Source organism: Carassius auratus, unplaced genomic scaffold (assembly GCF_003368295.1).
Source record: "Carassius auratus strain Wakin unplaced genomic scaffold, ASM336829v1 scaf_tig00033339, whole genome shotgun sequence".
In the NCBI taxonomy this organism is placed as follows: domain Eukaryota; kingdom Metazoa; phylum Chordata; class Actinopteri; order Cypriniformes; family Cyprinidae; genus Carassius; species Carassius auratus.
The window spans coordinates 82,501-99,140 of NW_020526073.1; the positions used below are offsets into that span (position 1 = coordinate 82,501).

A 16,640-nucleotide genomic window follows, 5' to 3' on the forward strand; every position below is an offset into this window, starting at 1 on the left:
TAGTCACTGACATTTACGTGCTAGATATATATATATAGTATATAGTTGCATAAAGTCTAGCTTTAGTGACATTTTCTGTCTTATAACAAAACGAAGACATTGTCAAATGCATTGGCAGAAATAATAAATTGTCATTGTTGCATGCATGACACTAACATGCTTTTTAAAATTGAAATAAATTAAGTTGTGTATTTTTTCTACCCTCAGCAATCTGGCTTTATTGTAATGGAGTAAATGATCTGTGAAAAACACTTCATTTTGACCATGCATTTATTTTCATTTTTTACTTTTATTTTATTTTTTCAACTTTGATAGCCTAACTGCCTTGTTTTGTAATATAGTCATAGTTATGGGTACAAATATTACACTGTAAAAGTGATGCTTTTAAGAGAAACTCCACATCTGAATCTAAGCCGTGACGAAGGTCTCTAATCATTATTTGACTCTGTGTGAAGTATTGATTAAAATGAGTTTTTGTCAGATCAGACAAATTAAAAATTGAAAACAGAGAGAGGAGAAAAGAAGAGAGCATTAAGTATTTATTTAATGATTTTTGCACATTTAAACTTAAAACACCGGTTTGAATGCTCAGAAAGTAGCTTTATAATGAACTAATAGTGGCTCATGTATAATGCATGTGTAATGAGCTGATACGCTATTGAATATATTATATGAAATGTCAATGTTCACTTTCACTTTCAAAACGTACTTGGTTCTATCTAAATATAACTAAATGCTGTATGTTAAAATATATTTTAGTTAGCTTAAAAAAAATCTACTTAATATACTTAGTTCTTCCAGAATAACACATTTATTATGCAATTGTGAAGTATAATTAAAATCTAAGTGCACCAAATTAAGTGTCACTTTTTTTTCGTTTAGCTGAGGAGCGATGCGTGAAATGTTTCAGTGATGGGTGGCTTGAGTAGTAAATGCGTCTGTAATGTTTAACAGGGAAATAAACAACACCCAAGCGTCCCGTTGCCAAAGCAGAGCACCGGTTCCAGGTGATGCCAAGCTGTGTTAATCTGAGGTACACACACACACACACACACACACACACTCCCCTCGGTGTTTCTCACAGCTGTGCTGAATTAATTCAGACCACCTACACGTGCTGTTCCTCCACACACTCATCTGTGTGTTATTTCTGTGTGTCCACGTGATGGCAGTGAGAAACAGTTGAAGGAGATCTGTCTCTTGTCTGTTTCTAAACCTCAGCGTTTGCTGTTGGCATGTTTCTGAAATAAAAGTTTGATCATTATCAAACAATCACTAAAAATAGAGTAAATAAAACTGACCAACCGACGACTGAGGTCCATCAAGTCTGTGAACAGAACAGACTTATGTTGCTACACACACTCTGTTGAATTCAAGCATTTGTGTGAGAGTGAGTGTGTGTGAGACTGTGTGTGTGTGTGAGAGAGAGAGAGAGTGTGAGAGTGTGTGAGTGTGTGTGTGTGTGTGTGTGTGTGTGTGTGAAAGAGAGAGAGAGTGTGTGCGTGTGTGTGTGAGAGAGAGAGAGACAGAGAGAGAGTGAGAGTGTGTGTGTGCGCGTGAGAGAGAGAGAGTGTGAGAGTGTGTGTGTGTGAGACTGTGTGTGTGTGTGTGTGTGTGTGTGAGAGAGAGAGAGAGAGAGAGTGAGTGTAAGAGTGTGTGTGTTTGTGTGTGTGTGTGTGTCTGTGAAAGAGAGAGAGTGAGTGTGTGTGTGTGTGTGAGAGAGAGAGAGAGTGTGAGTTTGTTTGTGTGAGCGTGTGTGTGTTTGTGTGTGTGAGTGTGAGAGAGAGAAAGAGAGAGAGAGAGAGAGTGTGTGTGTGTGTGTGTGTTTGAGCGTGTGTTTGTGTGTATGAGCGCGTGTGTGTGAGAGAGAGAGAGAGAGTGTGTGTGTGTGTGTGTGTGTGTGAGAGAGCATGTGTGTGTGTGTGTGAGAGAGAGAGCGAGAGAGAGTGAGTGAGTGTGACTGTGTGTGTGTGTGTGTGTGTGTGTGTGGGTGGGTGGTGTGTGTCTGAGTGCGTGTGTGTGTGTGAGAGAAAGAGAGTGTGTGTGTGTGTGTATATGAGCGTGTTTGTGTGTGTGTGTGTGTGTGTGTGTGTGTGTGTGTGTGTGTGTGTGTGTGTGTGTGTGTGTGTGTGTGAGCATGTGTGTGTGTTCAAGGTTTTGATGAAATGGAAACATTGCCCGTGACCTCTGGGTTCATGTGAAGGTCAGAGGTCAGCGGGGGTCACGTCTAGGGTTGATGTTTGGGTAAGAGTGCTGGAATGTGTGCGAGTCGCCCCGAGCTCAGAGTACAAAGGTTCAGGATCCTAAACATGTCACTCATACAGTTGAAATAGTGAAGCTGTGTGTGTAATTCAAGACTGTCATCTCCAGTTCTACTGCTGTGAAGAGCTGATGTCTGACAGACACTAGAGGACTCTGTTTACACTGATCTATCAGCTGATCTGACTCACACACACAAACACTCAGAGGCTTCCCTAATCACATCATCAAACTATTCCAATACGTATTTAACTAGATACTGATTGTGGATTAAATGCAGTTTCATTTATATTGCACTTTTCATTTGCCCTAAAACCCCCAGTGGCTCTGTGGCAAAAACATCATTGACTTATTATTAATTTCTAGATAAAAATCTGGGACCGTATGTATAAAGCCACTCAGAGAAAACTTTTTGTCTCAAGTGTGTTAAAATTCTAAGAGTGACCTCATTTTACTCTTATTCTTAAGAATAAGTGTGATTCATAAAGGTTCCTAAAGTGTTAAGACTTTTAAGACAATTATAACAGGTGCTGTACCGGACTGAACTGTAGACCAGATACAGTGTTGGGCAGTAACGGGTTACTAATAACGCTTTACTGTAACGCAGTTCCAGTTGACAGTTACTAACACTGTAATGCATTACTTTTTAAATAAATTAACTCTGTTACTATTACCATATGGTGCATTGTCCGTTACTTTTTTAAATATTAATTAACTTTGACTGAAGTGCAGCCTAACCTGTTTGCAGCAGCGACGCATTAGGATTGGTGGATGCCAACCAGTGTAAACACAATGTGGGCATGTTTCTGTTTATTCAAGTATGTGAGAATATATTATTCAGGTGTTTTGTTATTTATTTCAGAAATCCTTGTGATATACAATATTCAGTTTGTGCTGGTCTGACTTAATCAAAATAGTGTTTAAAAATTATTTTATCTTTTGCTATGCGTTTGTATAGACCACAACGCATAAAAGCGCATTAATGGGAACATTAAAGAAAGTTCTTTAAAAAATAACTAAAAAGTTACTTTTAACAGTAATGCATTATTTTTGATAACTAGCACAACACTGGTGTTGTCATAATGTTCACCTTGGAGATTGAAAATGTTTCTTTTTTTGAGACCCCAGGAGCCCAAATTCAGACCCAGAACAATAAAACCCACAGAAGAGGTGGGAGTTCAAAGGAGGAATCTTTATTATTACCAAACTGCAGGGAGAGGAAGAGTAGATATAAGTCATGATCTGCAAGATTAACCACAATCTGATGTGATCCCACCACCTCAGAGAAAACCAGTGTTGAGCTGCTGCAAGAGCTTCTGAAGCACAGCAGCTGTGGTCAAACTGTTCTTGTGTGTTTCGGAGCGGGTTCTGGAATCATTTGAGTCCATTTGCAAGTTTGGAGCAGGTTGGCGAATCATTTTAGTAAGTTTGTGGTTCACGAATCATTTGAGCCAATTCGGGACTTCGTAGCGGGTTCGCGAATCATTTGAATCAGTTTCGGGAGTTCAAAGCGGGATCGCGAATCATTTTAGTCAGTTTGTGGTTCGCGAATCATTTAAGTCAGTTAGGGAGTTCATACCGGGTTCGCGAATCATTTGAGTCAGTTCGGGGGTTCGGAGCGGCTTCGCGGATTATTTGAGTCAGTTTGGGGTTCGCGAATCATTTGAGTCAGTTCGGGAGTTCGTAGCAGGTTCGCGAATCATTTGAGTCATTTCGCGAGTTCGGAGCGGTTTCGCGGATCATTTGAATCGGTTCGAGAGTTCGGAGCGGGTTCGCGAATCATTTGAGTCAATTCGGGAGTTCGTAGCGGGATCGCGAATCATATGAGTTAGTTTGTGAGTTCGGAGCTTGAATCATTTGAGTCATCTCGGGAGTTCGGAGCTGGTTCGCGAATCATTTGAGTTAGTTTGGGGTTTGTGAGTCAAAGCTGTATATGGATAGGCATTTTTAACTAATTTAGTAGCTAGTTCTAATTACGTTTTCCACGTGTGTTTATGTGTGATATGTGAAATCGTATTTTTTTTTTTAATGATGTGTCTTTTAACAGTATCAAGTATATTCAAAAACTAAACAAATCGTGCCTAAAAAGTGCAGGCATCTAGGCTAATGTAAAGTTACATGATGAAGTCATACTAGTGCGCGTGGCGCGTGTGCATTTTGTTCTTTCACTTCATTATTCAAATGCATTTATGAATGTGAATGATCACAAAATTCAGATATGGGGGTTAGAAAATGTATATATTTATATCATTTTATGTAGTTAATCAATAACACATTTAAATTTTTCTCTAAAAATCAGCATGATTAAAATGTGATATTAAGTTACTACAAACAATAATTTAATTACAAATACAAAATGTTGCAGAATAATGTAATATATGAATGAATAATAACCTAAAGAACCTTTGTGCCCAAAGGGTTGTCACTTGTCATTATAGAACCTTTTTATAACCTTTTATAAAAAGTTATTTGGAGTTGAGTAAAGAACCCTATGGTTCTATATTGATCCCCAATTAACCCTTTTTCTTAAGAGTGTTGGGCAGTGTTGGGCAGTAACGCGTTATTAGTAACCAGTATCCAGTTATATATATATATATATATATATATATATATATATATATATATATATATATATATATATATATATTTTTTTTTTCAGTTAAAGCTAAAGTTAGTTTTTATTGGATTTATTTATTTATTTTACTTTTTCATGGTTTTAGTTAATTATAATAACTATGTTCGGATTGTGAATAACTAATGCTAGTTCTTGTAAAAGGCTAATAAGATAATATTGAAATGTTGTCTGTTGTTATGCTTGCGTTCACGTGATTATGAATCTGGCACACACTTCTTGCAGCATTCAAGAACATCTGCATTTATTTTGCTGTTTAGTTAATCCCTAAAATAGATTCTTCTTTAGCTTCAATATCAGGTTTCTCTCAAGCAGTGTTTTTGTTCTTTTTTCCAAAAGCATATTTTGGGTAACTTTTGTAACCTTCACTCTGTTCTGCTCCAGTACTTTACAGTAATTAGTTGAGGATAAATAGCTATTTGGACTGGGATAGTTACATGTATTTCTAATGAAGCTTTAGCTGCGTCTGAAAAACTCAGACACAAGAAAAGATAAACACAGATGGTTCGTCACATGACTGAGTGATTTCTGCTGAACAATAGAATCCCTCAGGAAAACAGAGAGCTAATGATCATTACAGCACTTTAACACACTGTGGGTCGGACCACCAGGCTTTTGCTGACGCAATTATCCTTGAATAAATCATAATTAGTTGTAGACTTGATTGTCTACCTTCAGTCTGAACAGTAAACATATACAGACATATACACACTGGGAGTCAAAAGTCTGGAGTAAAGAAGATGTGCCTCACTAGGGCTGCATTTATTTGATCAGAAATACTGTAAAAATATGAAATATTATTACAATCCAAAATAAGGGATTTCTATGTGAATCTGTATTAAAGTGTAATTTATTTCTGTGATGCAGTGTTCAGAGATGATTGACACACGGCTGTGACCCCGGGGGTCGAGCCCTCAGCGGGGAACATGAAGGTGAGTCATGTGCATGCTGTGACCTCTGACCTCTGCCCCCTGCACAGGTCCAGTGATTCACAGGAACCACGCTATGAATCAAGAGTGTATATCCTACCAGTGTTGGGTGTAATTAGTTACTGAGTCATTACGTACTGTCATTTAATAACGTTTCCCTTGAAAATTAAAGTGAGGGATTACTCCTGTAATTTAATTAGTTTCTTCTTATGTAATTGAACTTAATACTGACTGTAGAATATTTATATACAATGCAATACAATAGTAGATTTAACATGAAAAATATTAAATAATATAACCTTTCTATTGTTTGTTTTATGTGTGTGTGTGCTCTTTAATGTTAAAGCTCTTTAATGTTAGAAAACATTGATGGAGTCTGATCTTGGCTTTTTTATTAATTATTTTATTTTATTTTATTATTATATAAAAAAAAAAAAATCCAGGAAAAATCTTTTATTTTTAAAGCATCATTAATTATGAGAGATTTTAAAATCAATGAGTGCTAGAGACACACAAGAAAATGTGTATGAGTTTATAAAACTAAAGTATGTTTATTTACTCAATTACCCAAACTTCAACTAAAATGTATTAGATAAAAATATTATTAAAAACTATCACAGTATTTCAGTTGTACTACACGTGGGCTTTATTATTTCAGTTCAATTCCATAATTGTGCAAATATTTCCATCTAGTGGCTATGATTGGTTTTGCAGTTTCTTTTGCAGCTGGTTAATATTGATCATCAGAAATGAATGACCTTCACAGCTTATTAGACAAATATAAATGGTGTTGAAAGCCAAAATATTAAATCTAATGGATGTATATTTATTGAGTAATGCTCTGTTTGGGTTCAAAATGACAAATTTCATGTAAGATTCAGAGCTGAATTACAGACCTTGAATGATAATATGGCTTCAAATAGTTAAATCATCATACACATTTTCAGTTGTCAATAACCAAACATGGGTCACTTTGCATGCAGCTGATTTATTGCGTTTAAAACAGGTACTTCTGAAGAGCAAATTACAAATGTAGCTTGTTTTCCTCTGTCAAAACAACTGCACTGAACAGATGCTGAGCACTGATCATAATACGGAGTTGATGAGATGCGTTTAATAGTATTGTTTATATACTGTTATAGGATTTAATGATATTATATCATTTTTATTTTTATATTTATATGTAGTTTATGTAAGTCATTTTTGTTCTTAACGTTTTAATAATTCTATTGAGCTTTATTAACACACTGAACTAAACCTGAAATTCTTAAGTAAAGAATACTCCAATAATCTTTATTTACATATATTTATACATTTACATATATATATATATATATATATATATATATATATATATATATATATATATATATATATATATTTATTATATTTATTAATTTATTTTAAATACAGTGGAGTTAAAATAGTTAAAATTATTATATTATTTAAAAAAAATAATTATACAAAATTTCAAATTTTTATCTAATATTTATATTTTACTTGATTTCAGCTTTTTTAAATTAACAAAATGTATTGTGAATAGTTTTAGTTAGCAATGTGAAATCTTTCATTTAATATCTTTTCTTTCACCTTTAACTAGATAGTTTTTAATTTAATATTTATATTCATATTTTATTTCCGCATTACTTCAGTCAACAAAAATATTTTTAATAGATTCAGTTTTAGTAAACAATTAACAGGTTCTTCATCTAATATTTATATTTATTTTATTTTAGCTTCGTTTCAATTAACAAAGTTTTATCTAATGGAAATGGTTTTTAATGCTTTTATTTGGTTATATTTATTGTAGCTTTAATTTATGATGTTACCTGCTGGACTGGAGTGCTGTAGATTACTCGTGGATTATTGTGATTGTTTTTATTCTGACGGCACCCATTCACGTTTCACGGCACTTTGAATGCTACTGGTTTAATTTCGACAAATGCTGGAGATTGGGTGGTGTGTGATGCTGCTGTGCATTTGAGATCCTGAATGTCTTTTTTTGCTGCAGCTGTCAATGACAGATTTGTAAAGTTAATTAAAGCTGTGTTTATTACTGACCGCATCGATTGGTCTTCTGTGTTCACTTTGCTCACAGAAGATGTGTCTCTCTGCTTCTCTGTGTGGTAAAGACTTCATGCAAATATGTGTTTTACACGACTCAAAGGTTGGAGCTTGTTGTCTGGTTTTACATCAGAAGGTCAAGGATCATTTTTATGCAGAAATTGATTTAAGCCTATTGTGAATCACATGAGCTAAAATGATGAAATTGGGAACACGCTCTGGAAAACAGCGTCTGCTATATGACTAAATGCTAATGTACCAGAGCTTGGTAAATTACTTACAAACTGTAATCAATCGCTGATTTCAAATTCCATGACAATAACGATAGTTAGTAACGCAATCCGTTACACTGCACTTATAAGTAATATAATCAGATTTTAGATTGGATTCGATTTTTAGATTACTTCATATAAATAAGTAATAATGTGAATTTGTAAATGTTTATGTTTTTGAAAGTCAAAAGCCTTCCAAAGACATAGTAACATACTTAAATGATCCCTCTGACTGAATGCAAATAAAAAATAAGTTGTTCATTCGTAGTTGATGTAATATTGAAGTGCGAAGAAAATACTTAAAAAATGGAAATGGTTTTTATAAATCAAGAGGTCACATGTTTTGTCGCCTTTAAAGTTTCTGTTTAATTATATCCACCTGATAGTGAGGGGTGTGAGTTTCTGCAAAGAGTTATAAATGTTCAAATCTGTTAGCGTCATATGTTAGTGTCATCACAGGGGTCAGATGGAAACTGATGCTTTTGCTTTCTTTTTTCCCGATTTCGAACCTGTTCACACTGCAACTTAATCCGGTGTCACTCCTCTTCTGTGTGTAATGGCATTCAGAGCAAAATGCACAAAGATTCAGATGTTTTTAAACAACTTATTATTGATTTCTGTTGCATAATAGAGCAATAACTCTGACCAGAAAATGACTGAGAAAATTTATTGGTTACTACATTTAGTAATTTCTTCAAAAACAGCCATAAATTTGATTGACTATCTATATTATATAATTAGACCAAAGTGTAGCTATAATGTACTTTATTAAAAGAGCATGTTTATAAACATTGTTTTTGCATACTGTGTATAACAGGAATGGACCAATACTAAATTTCTCAGCCGATACCGATAATTTAGAAAGATATCGGTTGAAACCGATAGTTTAATGTATTGCAACGAATATAAGATGCTAAAATTAACTATTATATTCAGTGGGATTTATATGTGCATTACAAAAAAGGTTGATACGTCACTGCAGAGATGTATATGTTGTAAATACTGGTTCAGCATTGAAACTTTCACAGTGTGAACGCTGTTAATCTGTTAAAAATGCATCGTTTGGTTGAGGCACTTGTTAGTGACCAGCATTGTTTATGCTTGATTCCTGCTGAACACACAGTGTTGTGTGAAGTTGTTGATGTTGCAACAGATGATCTTGTTAAAGCGCTATAGCATTTCTTCATTTGCTTTCAGACACATGTCAGTGTCGTCTGCTGTAGTGTGTGGACTGAACTGAGCTGTGGGCTGAACTGAGCTGTCTGAAGGGTGAATGAGCAGCAGGTAACGTTTGGCTCTGATCCGATCAGTGTCGGTGAGCTTTTATCTGCTCAGGCGTTTGTCTCTGAGGAGTCTCTTCACACATGGATGCTTATTTTAAAAGCTGGAAGCTCTTGACATGCAGTGGCTGCTGTCCAGTTCTCTTATTCTGACCCGGGGAGAGTTCATCAGGACTCCCTCATGAGTCTAATACAGTATGTGCTAAAAGACTCCGAGCTAGTCTTACTCAGACTATCTGGACATTTAGTGGAAGTTTTATGTGCAAAATTAAAGATCCTCCACATCTAGAAAGATTTGCTTTAGGGGATAAAATAAAATAACATAAAATAAAATATAAAAAATATAAATAAAATAAAATATATTATTTTACTTTATTTTAATTTTATTTAATTTTATTTTTTTAATTTAATTTAATTTAATTTAATCTAATCTGTTTTGTTTTAAAATTTATCTAAAACGAAAACCATTTCCTTGACTTAAAATAAAATATATAATTGAAATGAAGTATTCCAAACAAATATATTTTATTTCAGCTACTTGCCAAAGCAACATTTCTTATTTCTCAGTTGGAGTTCTGCCTGTTTCACAAGGTAATTGTGACTTTTCATCTCGCAATTCAGACTTTTTTTGTTTTGTTTTGTTTGTTATTTTGCAAATATTTTTTCCCCTCAAAATTGTGCAATAGAAACTCAGAAGTCTACATTTTTACTTGCAATTTTGAGTTTATATTATAATTCTGTGTTTATGTCAAAAATTTAGAAAGACATTTATTTCAATTCTGATTTTATAGTTTATAAAAAGTTTATAAATCTCAGTTCTGAGTTAAAATGTTATAATAAGTTTGTCTCACAACTCTGAGTTTCTATCTCATTATTCAGTGTTTTTATTTATGTATATCTCTCAGCTGAATTTATATTTAAAAATTCTGAGTTACATAATTCATGATATAATTCAGAATATTTATCTCACAATTTATATCTTTCAGTACTTTTTTCATCAGAATTGAGTTTATAACATATGTTATTTGGAAAAAGTCTTTTAAGACACATAATAATAAAATAAAAAAGGTAATTGCAACTTTGTATCCCACAGTTCTGACTTTTGTTGCAAACTGCAACAAAAAAAAGAAAAAACAGAATTGAGAGAATTATGAGATAGTCAAAATTACATTGGTTGATTGGTGGGTTGGTTGGAATAAATCTATAAATACTGAAGTAACTAAAACCAATAAATAATATAAGCAACTAAACTATATCTAATCTAAACCTTAATTGAAATGAAGGTGAAAAGAGAAAATATAAAACTAAAAACTAGTTCCAAAAAACTAAAACAACAACTAAATAACACTCTTCCAAATAATGTTGTTTTGCATGTGATAAAGTGGAGAATTTTCTCTCTATAACCTCGGTGTTTGTCAGAATGCATGAGTTCTTGCACAATACAGAACATTTGGTGTAGTTATAGTATTTAAGAGGTTTATGGTTGGATTTACATGTGTTCTCCGTACATCAATCCTCCATTAAACATGCATGGCATTGACATTCCAGTCTCTTCAGTCCGGATGAACAAATTGTGGGCAATTGAAAGTGACAATAAAATCAATTGAGCGTGTGGATCAGTGTCCAAGCGGCGTGGGGTCGCTCTGTGTGTCAGTCAGTGTGCTCATGACGACTGTAAGTGAAGCTCCGCCCCTCTGCTGGATTAGAACACAGCCAGATCTGGAGCTGTTCATATTCAACAGCATTGACTCGCATGTGGACCGATCTCACTGAAACACTGCAGGCGCAGACAGAGACAACACCGCAGGTAACGCCAGAGTCTCATCTGATCAATTACAGACAATCAGCTACACTTTCTGTTTATTTTATTTAGTAAAATATTATTTTTACCTCATAATTGCACTTTATATTTGACATAAATATATAAATAAAAATTAAAATAGTCAAATAAAATGTTATTTATTTGTTGAATTAGGAGTAAGTTCTGTAAAAAAAACAAAAAATTAAATGTACACGTTTATTTGTAAAAAAAAATTTCATTCATGTATTTATTTATTTATTTCAATGTTTTTATTTTATAAAAAAATATTTTGTGTGTGTTTTATTTTATAAAACAATATTTTGGCAGCCAAATAGCACTTTATATTTGACATAAATATATAAAGAAAAATTAAAATAGCCAAGTATGTATTCATTTATTTATTTAAATGTTGTTTTTTTTATATATATATATAAAATGTTATTTAACCCTAAAACACAACTTTTTTAATTCATGTATTTTTTAATTTATTTTAATGTTTTGTTTTATTATTTATTATATAAACATATATACATTTTTGCATTTAAATTTTATTTAGTAAAACATTATTTGGGCACCGAAATTCTAATTCTTTTTTTTTTTTTTTTTTACTGAATTTGTCAGAAAATAAATCATTATGAGTTATTATGATTATTTTCTGTTTTTGTACATTAAAAAAAAAAATTAATTAGGAGGAACAGTTTAGATGTCTAAAAACATTTACACAATATTTTGGTCTAAAAATGTTCACTTTGTCTACTGTTTCAGACACAAACTACAAAAATAGCCATTTATTGTTTTAGCTGTCATTTTGAAGTATTTTAATTTAGTCTGTCAGAAATGAAATCATTTTGAGCTTGTTGTGATTATTTTCTGTCTGTGTTTGCATGTTTTACAACATTTATTCTGTTGAATTATGAAAAATGTATTTGTTTCTTTTATTTGTTAGACATTGTTTCCACTCAAAATGACACTTTACACTAAACAAAGTGCAAAAATCAGTCTGTACAGATTTCAGTCATCATTTGGGATGATTGTAACTGGATCTGTCATCATGGTCTGTGTTTGTGTTGGTTTTGGTGACATCCGTCTGTCGTTTCAGTCTGCGTGAGGCCTTTGGCTTTGCTATTTTAAAGTCATCTGATGGAGAACAAAAAAGATGATAATTTCCCATATTTGAACATCGTCGGAGATCAATACATTGAAACACTTGCTTTCTGAGAGTTTCTGTCCTGAAAGCTAAATGTAGTCTGAGGTCACAGAGAGAACATTGATGAACCAATGATTATTAATCTTTGTTACTGGGAGTGGGATATACCCAGAGAAATAGCTTAAAATTAGAAGGTTTTTTTTACATTTGTTTTGTTTATGTTTAAGTTTTGGGTTGGCCTCTTAACATCTAATTATACACACACACGTTTCAGGAGCTTTTCTATAAACTTTTTGCTCTGATGTATTTTTGAGTATTATGTAATTTTGATGATGCAATGAATTAGACATTAAGGGCAAGTGAACGTCATCTTAGACAGAAGCTGTTTTTTACATTCAGATTGAACAGCTTTAACTTGCATGACCCTGTTGATGGTCTCGATCATATTAACATTAAATAAATAAATAAATAAAGAGAGGGAAATCCTCTTATGGCACCTACATAGAGCATTTAATCACTCTCTCTCGGGTTTAATTACTTCCTTTAATCGTGAAGCTCATGTCTGTGTCTAATTTAAATGATTACAATTATAAATCTCTCCTGCACAACATATGTTGTTTTATGGATGCTGTCATATCTTAATATGTCTGTTTTCATAAACTCTTCAATGTAACAGATTTGAAGAGGTTTCCTCCGCACCTTTAGACAGGAGCAATAATCCGAGCCGCAGCCGCCTGAAGGGCTTCAGTTCATATACAGTACTGAAGTATAGAAATATTCAATATCTGTAAACACAGCAGGACCCAGGTGTTATGTTTGTCATGCTGTACTGGGAACAAACACTGCCAGTGCAGAATCCCAGTACATTTTTAACTTATTGTTTGTTTGTGGTAGCATGTACATTTTGTGTACAGTATAGCTATAACATTCACATTTGCATTTGCATTGGCACAGTCCAGGAAAAGGTCCGTGAGAGTGATTTTGAACCTCTTTGGGATGGCACCACAAGGCGTTGTTCACTTGCAGAGCGCAAACCTCTGGAGGGCGCATAAGATTTAACCAGTGAGTTTAGGTAAGTTGGTGCCGTGCCAGTGGTCGTCTTGTAGGCTAGCATCAGTACCTTGAATTTGATGCGAGCGGCTACTGGTAGCCAGTGTAACCTGATGAGGAGAGGAGTACAATAGTCCAATCTGGAGAGAACAAGAGCTTGGACAAGAAGTTGGGTTGCTTGCTCTGACAGGAATGGTCTAATCTTCCTAATGTTGTATAAGGCAAACCTGCAGGACCGGGTTGTTGTAGCAATGTGGTCAGTGAAGCTTAATTGATGATCCATCACAACTCCTAGGTTTCGGGCTGTCCTCGAAGGAGTTATGGTTGATGAACCCAGCTGTATAGAGAAGTTGTGATGAAGCAATGGGTTAGCTGGAATCACCAGGAGTTCTGTCTTCGTAAGGTTAAGCTGAAGGTGATGGTCATTCATCCAGCTAGAAATGTCACTCAGACAGGCTGAAATGCGAGCAGCTACCGTCGGGTCATCAGGCTGGAATGAGAAGTAGAGTTGGGAGTCATCAGCGTAGCAGTGATAAGAAAAGCCATGCTTCTGAATGACAGATCCTAATGACGTCATGTAGATGGAGAAGAGAAGTGGTCCTAGTACTGAGCCTTGAGGAACCCCGGTAGCAAAGTGGTGAGACTTTGAAACTTCACCCCTCCAAGACACACTGAAGGATCTGTCAGAGAGGTAGGACTTAAACCTTAAACAGGAGTGTGGTTCCAGAGATGCCCATCTTTCTGAGGGTGGACAGGAGAATCTGGTGATTAACGGTGTCAAAAGCAGCAGACAGACCAGTAAGATGAGTACAGAGGATCTGGAAGCTGCATTTAGAAGATCGAAACTAAATACTTCTTTACTAATTTTATTCAATGTATTAATTTATTGTTTGCTATTTGGAATAATAATACAAATAATAAACAAGTTTTACATAAGTAAAATACATTTTTACTGTAATAATAGTGAAATAAAGAAGTTAGGGAAAAGGGAGTTAAAAATAAATGTAAAATCCTCTGTCTAGGATCATACAATCTAAATAAAACTGGAGACAGAATATAGCATTCGCGTTCAACCTATTTTAAGATATTTTTGCGAGTCCAGAAACAACTGAGCCCATGTTTTCTAGATCTTAATGTCCCGAGACACTAAATATTGTTTCATAACTTGTAATATTAGTCATGAATTGTAACTAAAGCTCATCCTGACAGACATGCAGTACTAATTCACCCTCTCAGGTATAAAGACCATGAAGCATATTCATGTGAAGTTATTAAAAAAATAAGTCTTTGTGCTGCACGTGTTATTGCTTTGCCTGTATTTCTGGAGCTGGAGGCGGTTTTCGGTTGCAGGATGAGCGAGAGCTCAAACAGAGCATGTTCTTATTTGCCATAAGCCTCTTGAATCACATGCTGTGAACAAACCCCAAACACTGGTGTAACAACACTAAAGCAAGTTGGAAATGTATTAAGAGGAGATTCTTCTGGAGAAACTCTTTGGCTGGACTTTGAGAGGTCAGTGAAGTCAGATGGAGCTTTAATGAGCGTCTTCTGGCAGGTATGGAGGAGACGGTGGACATGAACCGAGGCTTCTTCAGGAAAGTGGACGTTCCCGATCATGCACACTACATAGTGGCCTTCTTCGTGGCTGTTATCGGGGCTGTAGGAGTGATTGGAAACCTGCTGGTCATGTATGCCTTCTTCAGGTAGGATCTCAAGTCTCATCAACTTAATCGAAGCGTTTACTGTTATGAAGCCGAGGCTCTTTTTGACAGTGTCTAAGTGAGCATTGCACATCAGTTTCTGGAGAAAAGTGTTTATGTTAAGGGATGTATTTATTAAATAAAAAATACAGTAAATACAGTAAAAATTGTGTGAATCTGTGTTAAAGTGTAATGTATTTCTCTGATGCTCCGCTGTATTTTCAGCATCATTCCTCCAGTCTTCAGTGTCACATGATCTTCAGAAATCAGAATAATATGATGATTCACTGCTCTAGAAACATTTCTGATTATTATCAGTGTTGAACACAGTTGTGCTGCACAATTTGTTTTTCAATAATCATGATTCTTTGATGAATAGAAAGTTAAAAAAAGAACAGCATTTATTTAAAATTGTTGTGATTATTTTAATGCATCCTTGCTGAGGCTATTAAAGGTGCTGTAGGGAACTTTTGTAAAAAAAATATTTTTTACATATTTATTAAACCTGTCATTATGTCCTGACAGTAGAATATAAGACAGATAATCTGTGAAAAAAATCAAGCTCCTCTTGCTCCTCCCAGTGCAGAAAGTCATGCGCTCCCGGTAAAAAACAACCGATCAGAGCTGCGGTCCGTAACTTTGTTTGTGTTCAAAATGTAGAAAAATTTATATAATAAGCGAGTACACCATGAATCCATTTTCCAAACCGTGTTTTAGCTTGTACTGAATCACTAGGGTGCACCTATAATAAGTGTTTATATTCGGACTATTTTAGATTGCTTCGGGGGTACCGCGGCGGAGTAACCCAGTACCTTTGTGATTCTTCATAGACATAAACAGAGAGAAGTAGTTCCGGCTACAATGTTCTTCCGCAAGACGCAAGCAGTTCTGTTTATTAACCGCTAGAGCGTCAAAAGTTCCCTACCGCAGCTTTAATAAAATAAAAAATAAATAAAAATCTTGTTGAACCCAAACTTTCAAATTGTAGTATATTACGTTTTACACACACACAGACACACACACACAAATTCAAAATGAAGATATTTTTTCAATGTATAATGTTCCAAAATACTGCTCCAAATACTGTTACAAATAAATACAGCTCTTTTGAACTTTATATTTAACGAAGTAAAATGTATCACAGTTTCCACAAAAATATTATGTAACATTGATAATAATCAGAAATGTTTCTTGAGCAGCAAAACAGAATATTATTCTGATTTCTGAAGATCATGTGACACTGAAGACTGTGGAAATGATTGGTTTAATCACAGAAATCAATTACATTTTAAGAGATATTCTCATAGAAAACATCTATTTTAAATTGTAATAATATTTAGCTATTTTTACTGTATTTTCTATCAAATAAATGCAGCCTTGGTGAGCAGAAGAGACTTCTTTCAAAAACAGTAAAGTATCTTAATTAATACAAACTTCCCAGTGTAAAAATAATGTGGATGCTGATAATTTCATATTGAGATCAGATCTGAGCACAGTTTGAGCCAC

The 16,640-nt window shown here is 34.4% G+C and overlaps 1 protein-coding gene across 1 annotated transcript in view; it reads left to right on the forward strand.

Annotated features, from left to right (window-relative positions):
* The first annotated feature begins 5,584 nt into the window (after positions 1-5,584).
* The window catches only part of LOC113081196 (melanopsin-B-like), a 32,885-nt gene continuing 21,829 nt past the window's right edge, over positions 5,585-16,640 (forward strand). Inside the window, exons 1-2 of the mRNA XM_026253270.1 lie at positions 5,585-5,823; positions 14,990-15,137. Of these exons, the coding sequence (XP_026109055.1) occupies positions 14,992-15,137 (146 nt within the window). The 5' untranslated portion in view covers positions 5,585-5,823; positions 14,990-14,991. The remainder of the gene's footprint in view (positions 5,824-14,989; positions 15,138-16,640) is intronic.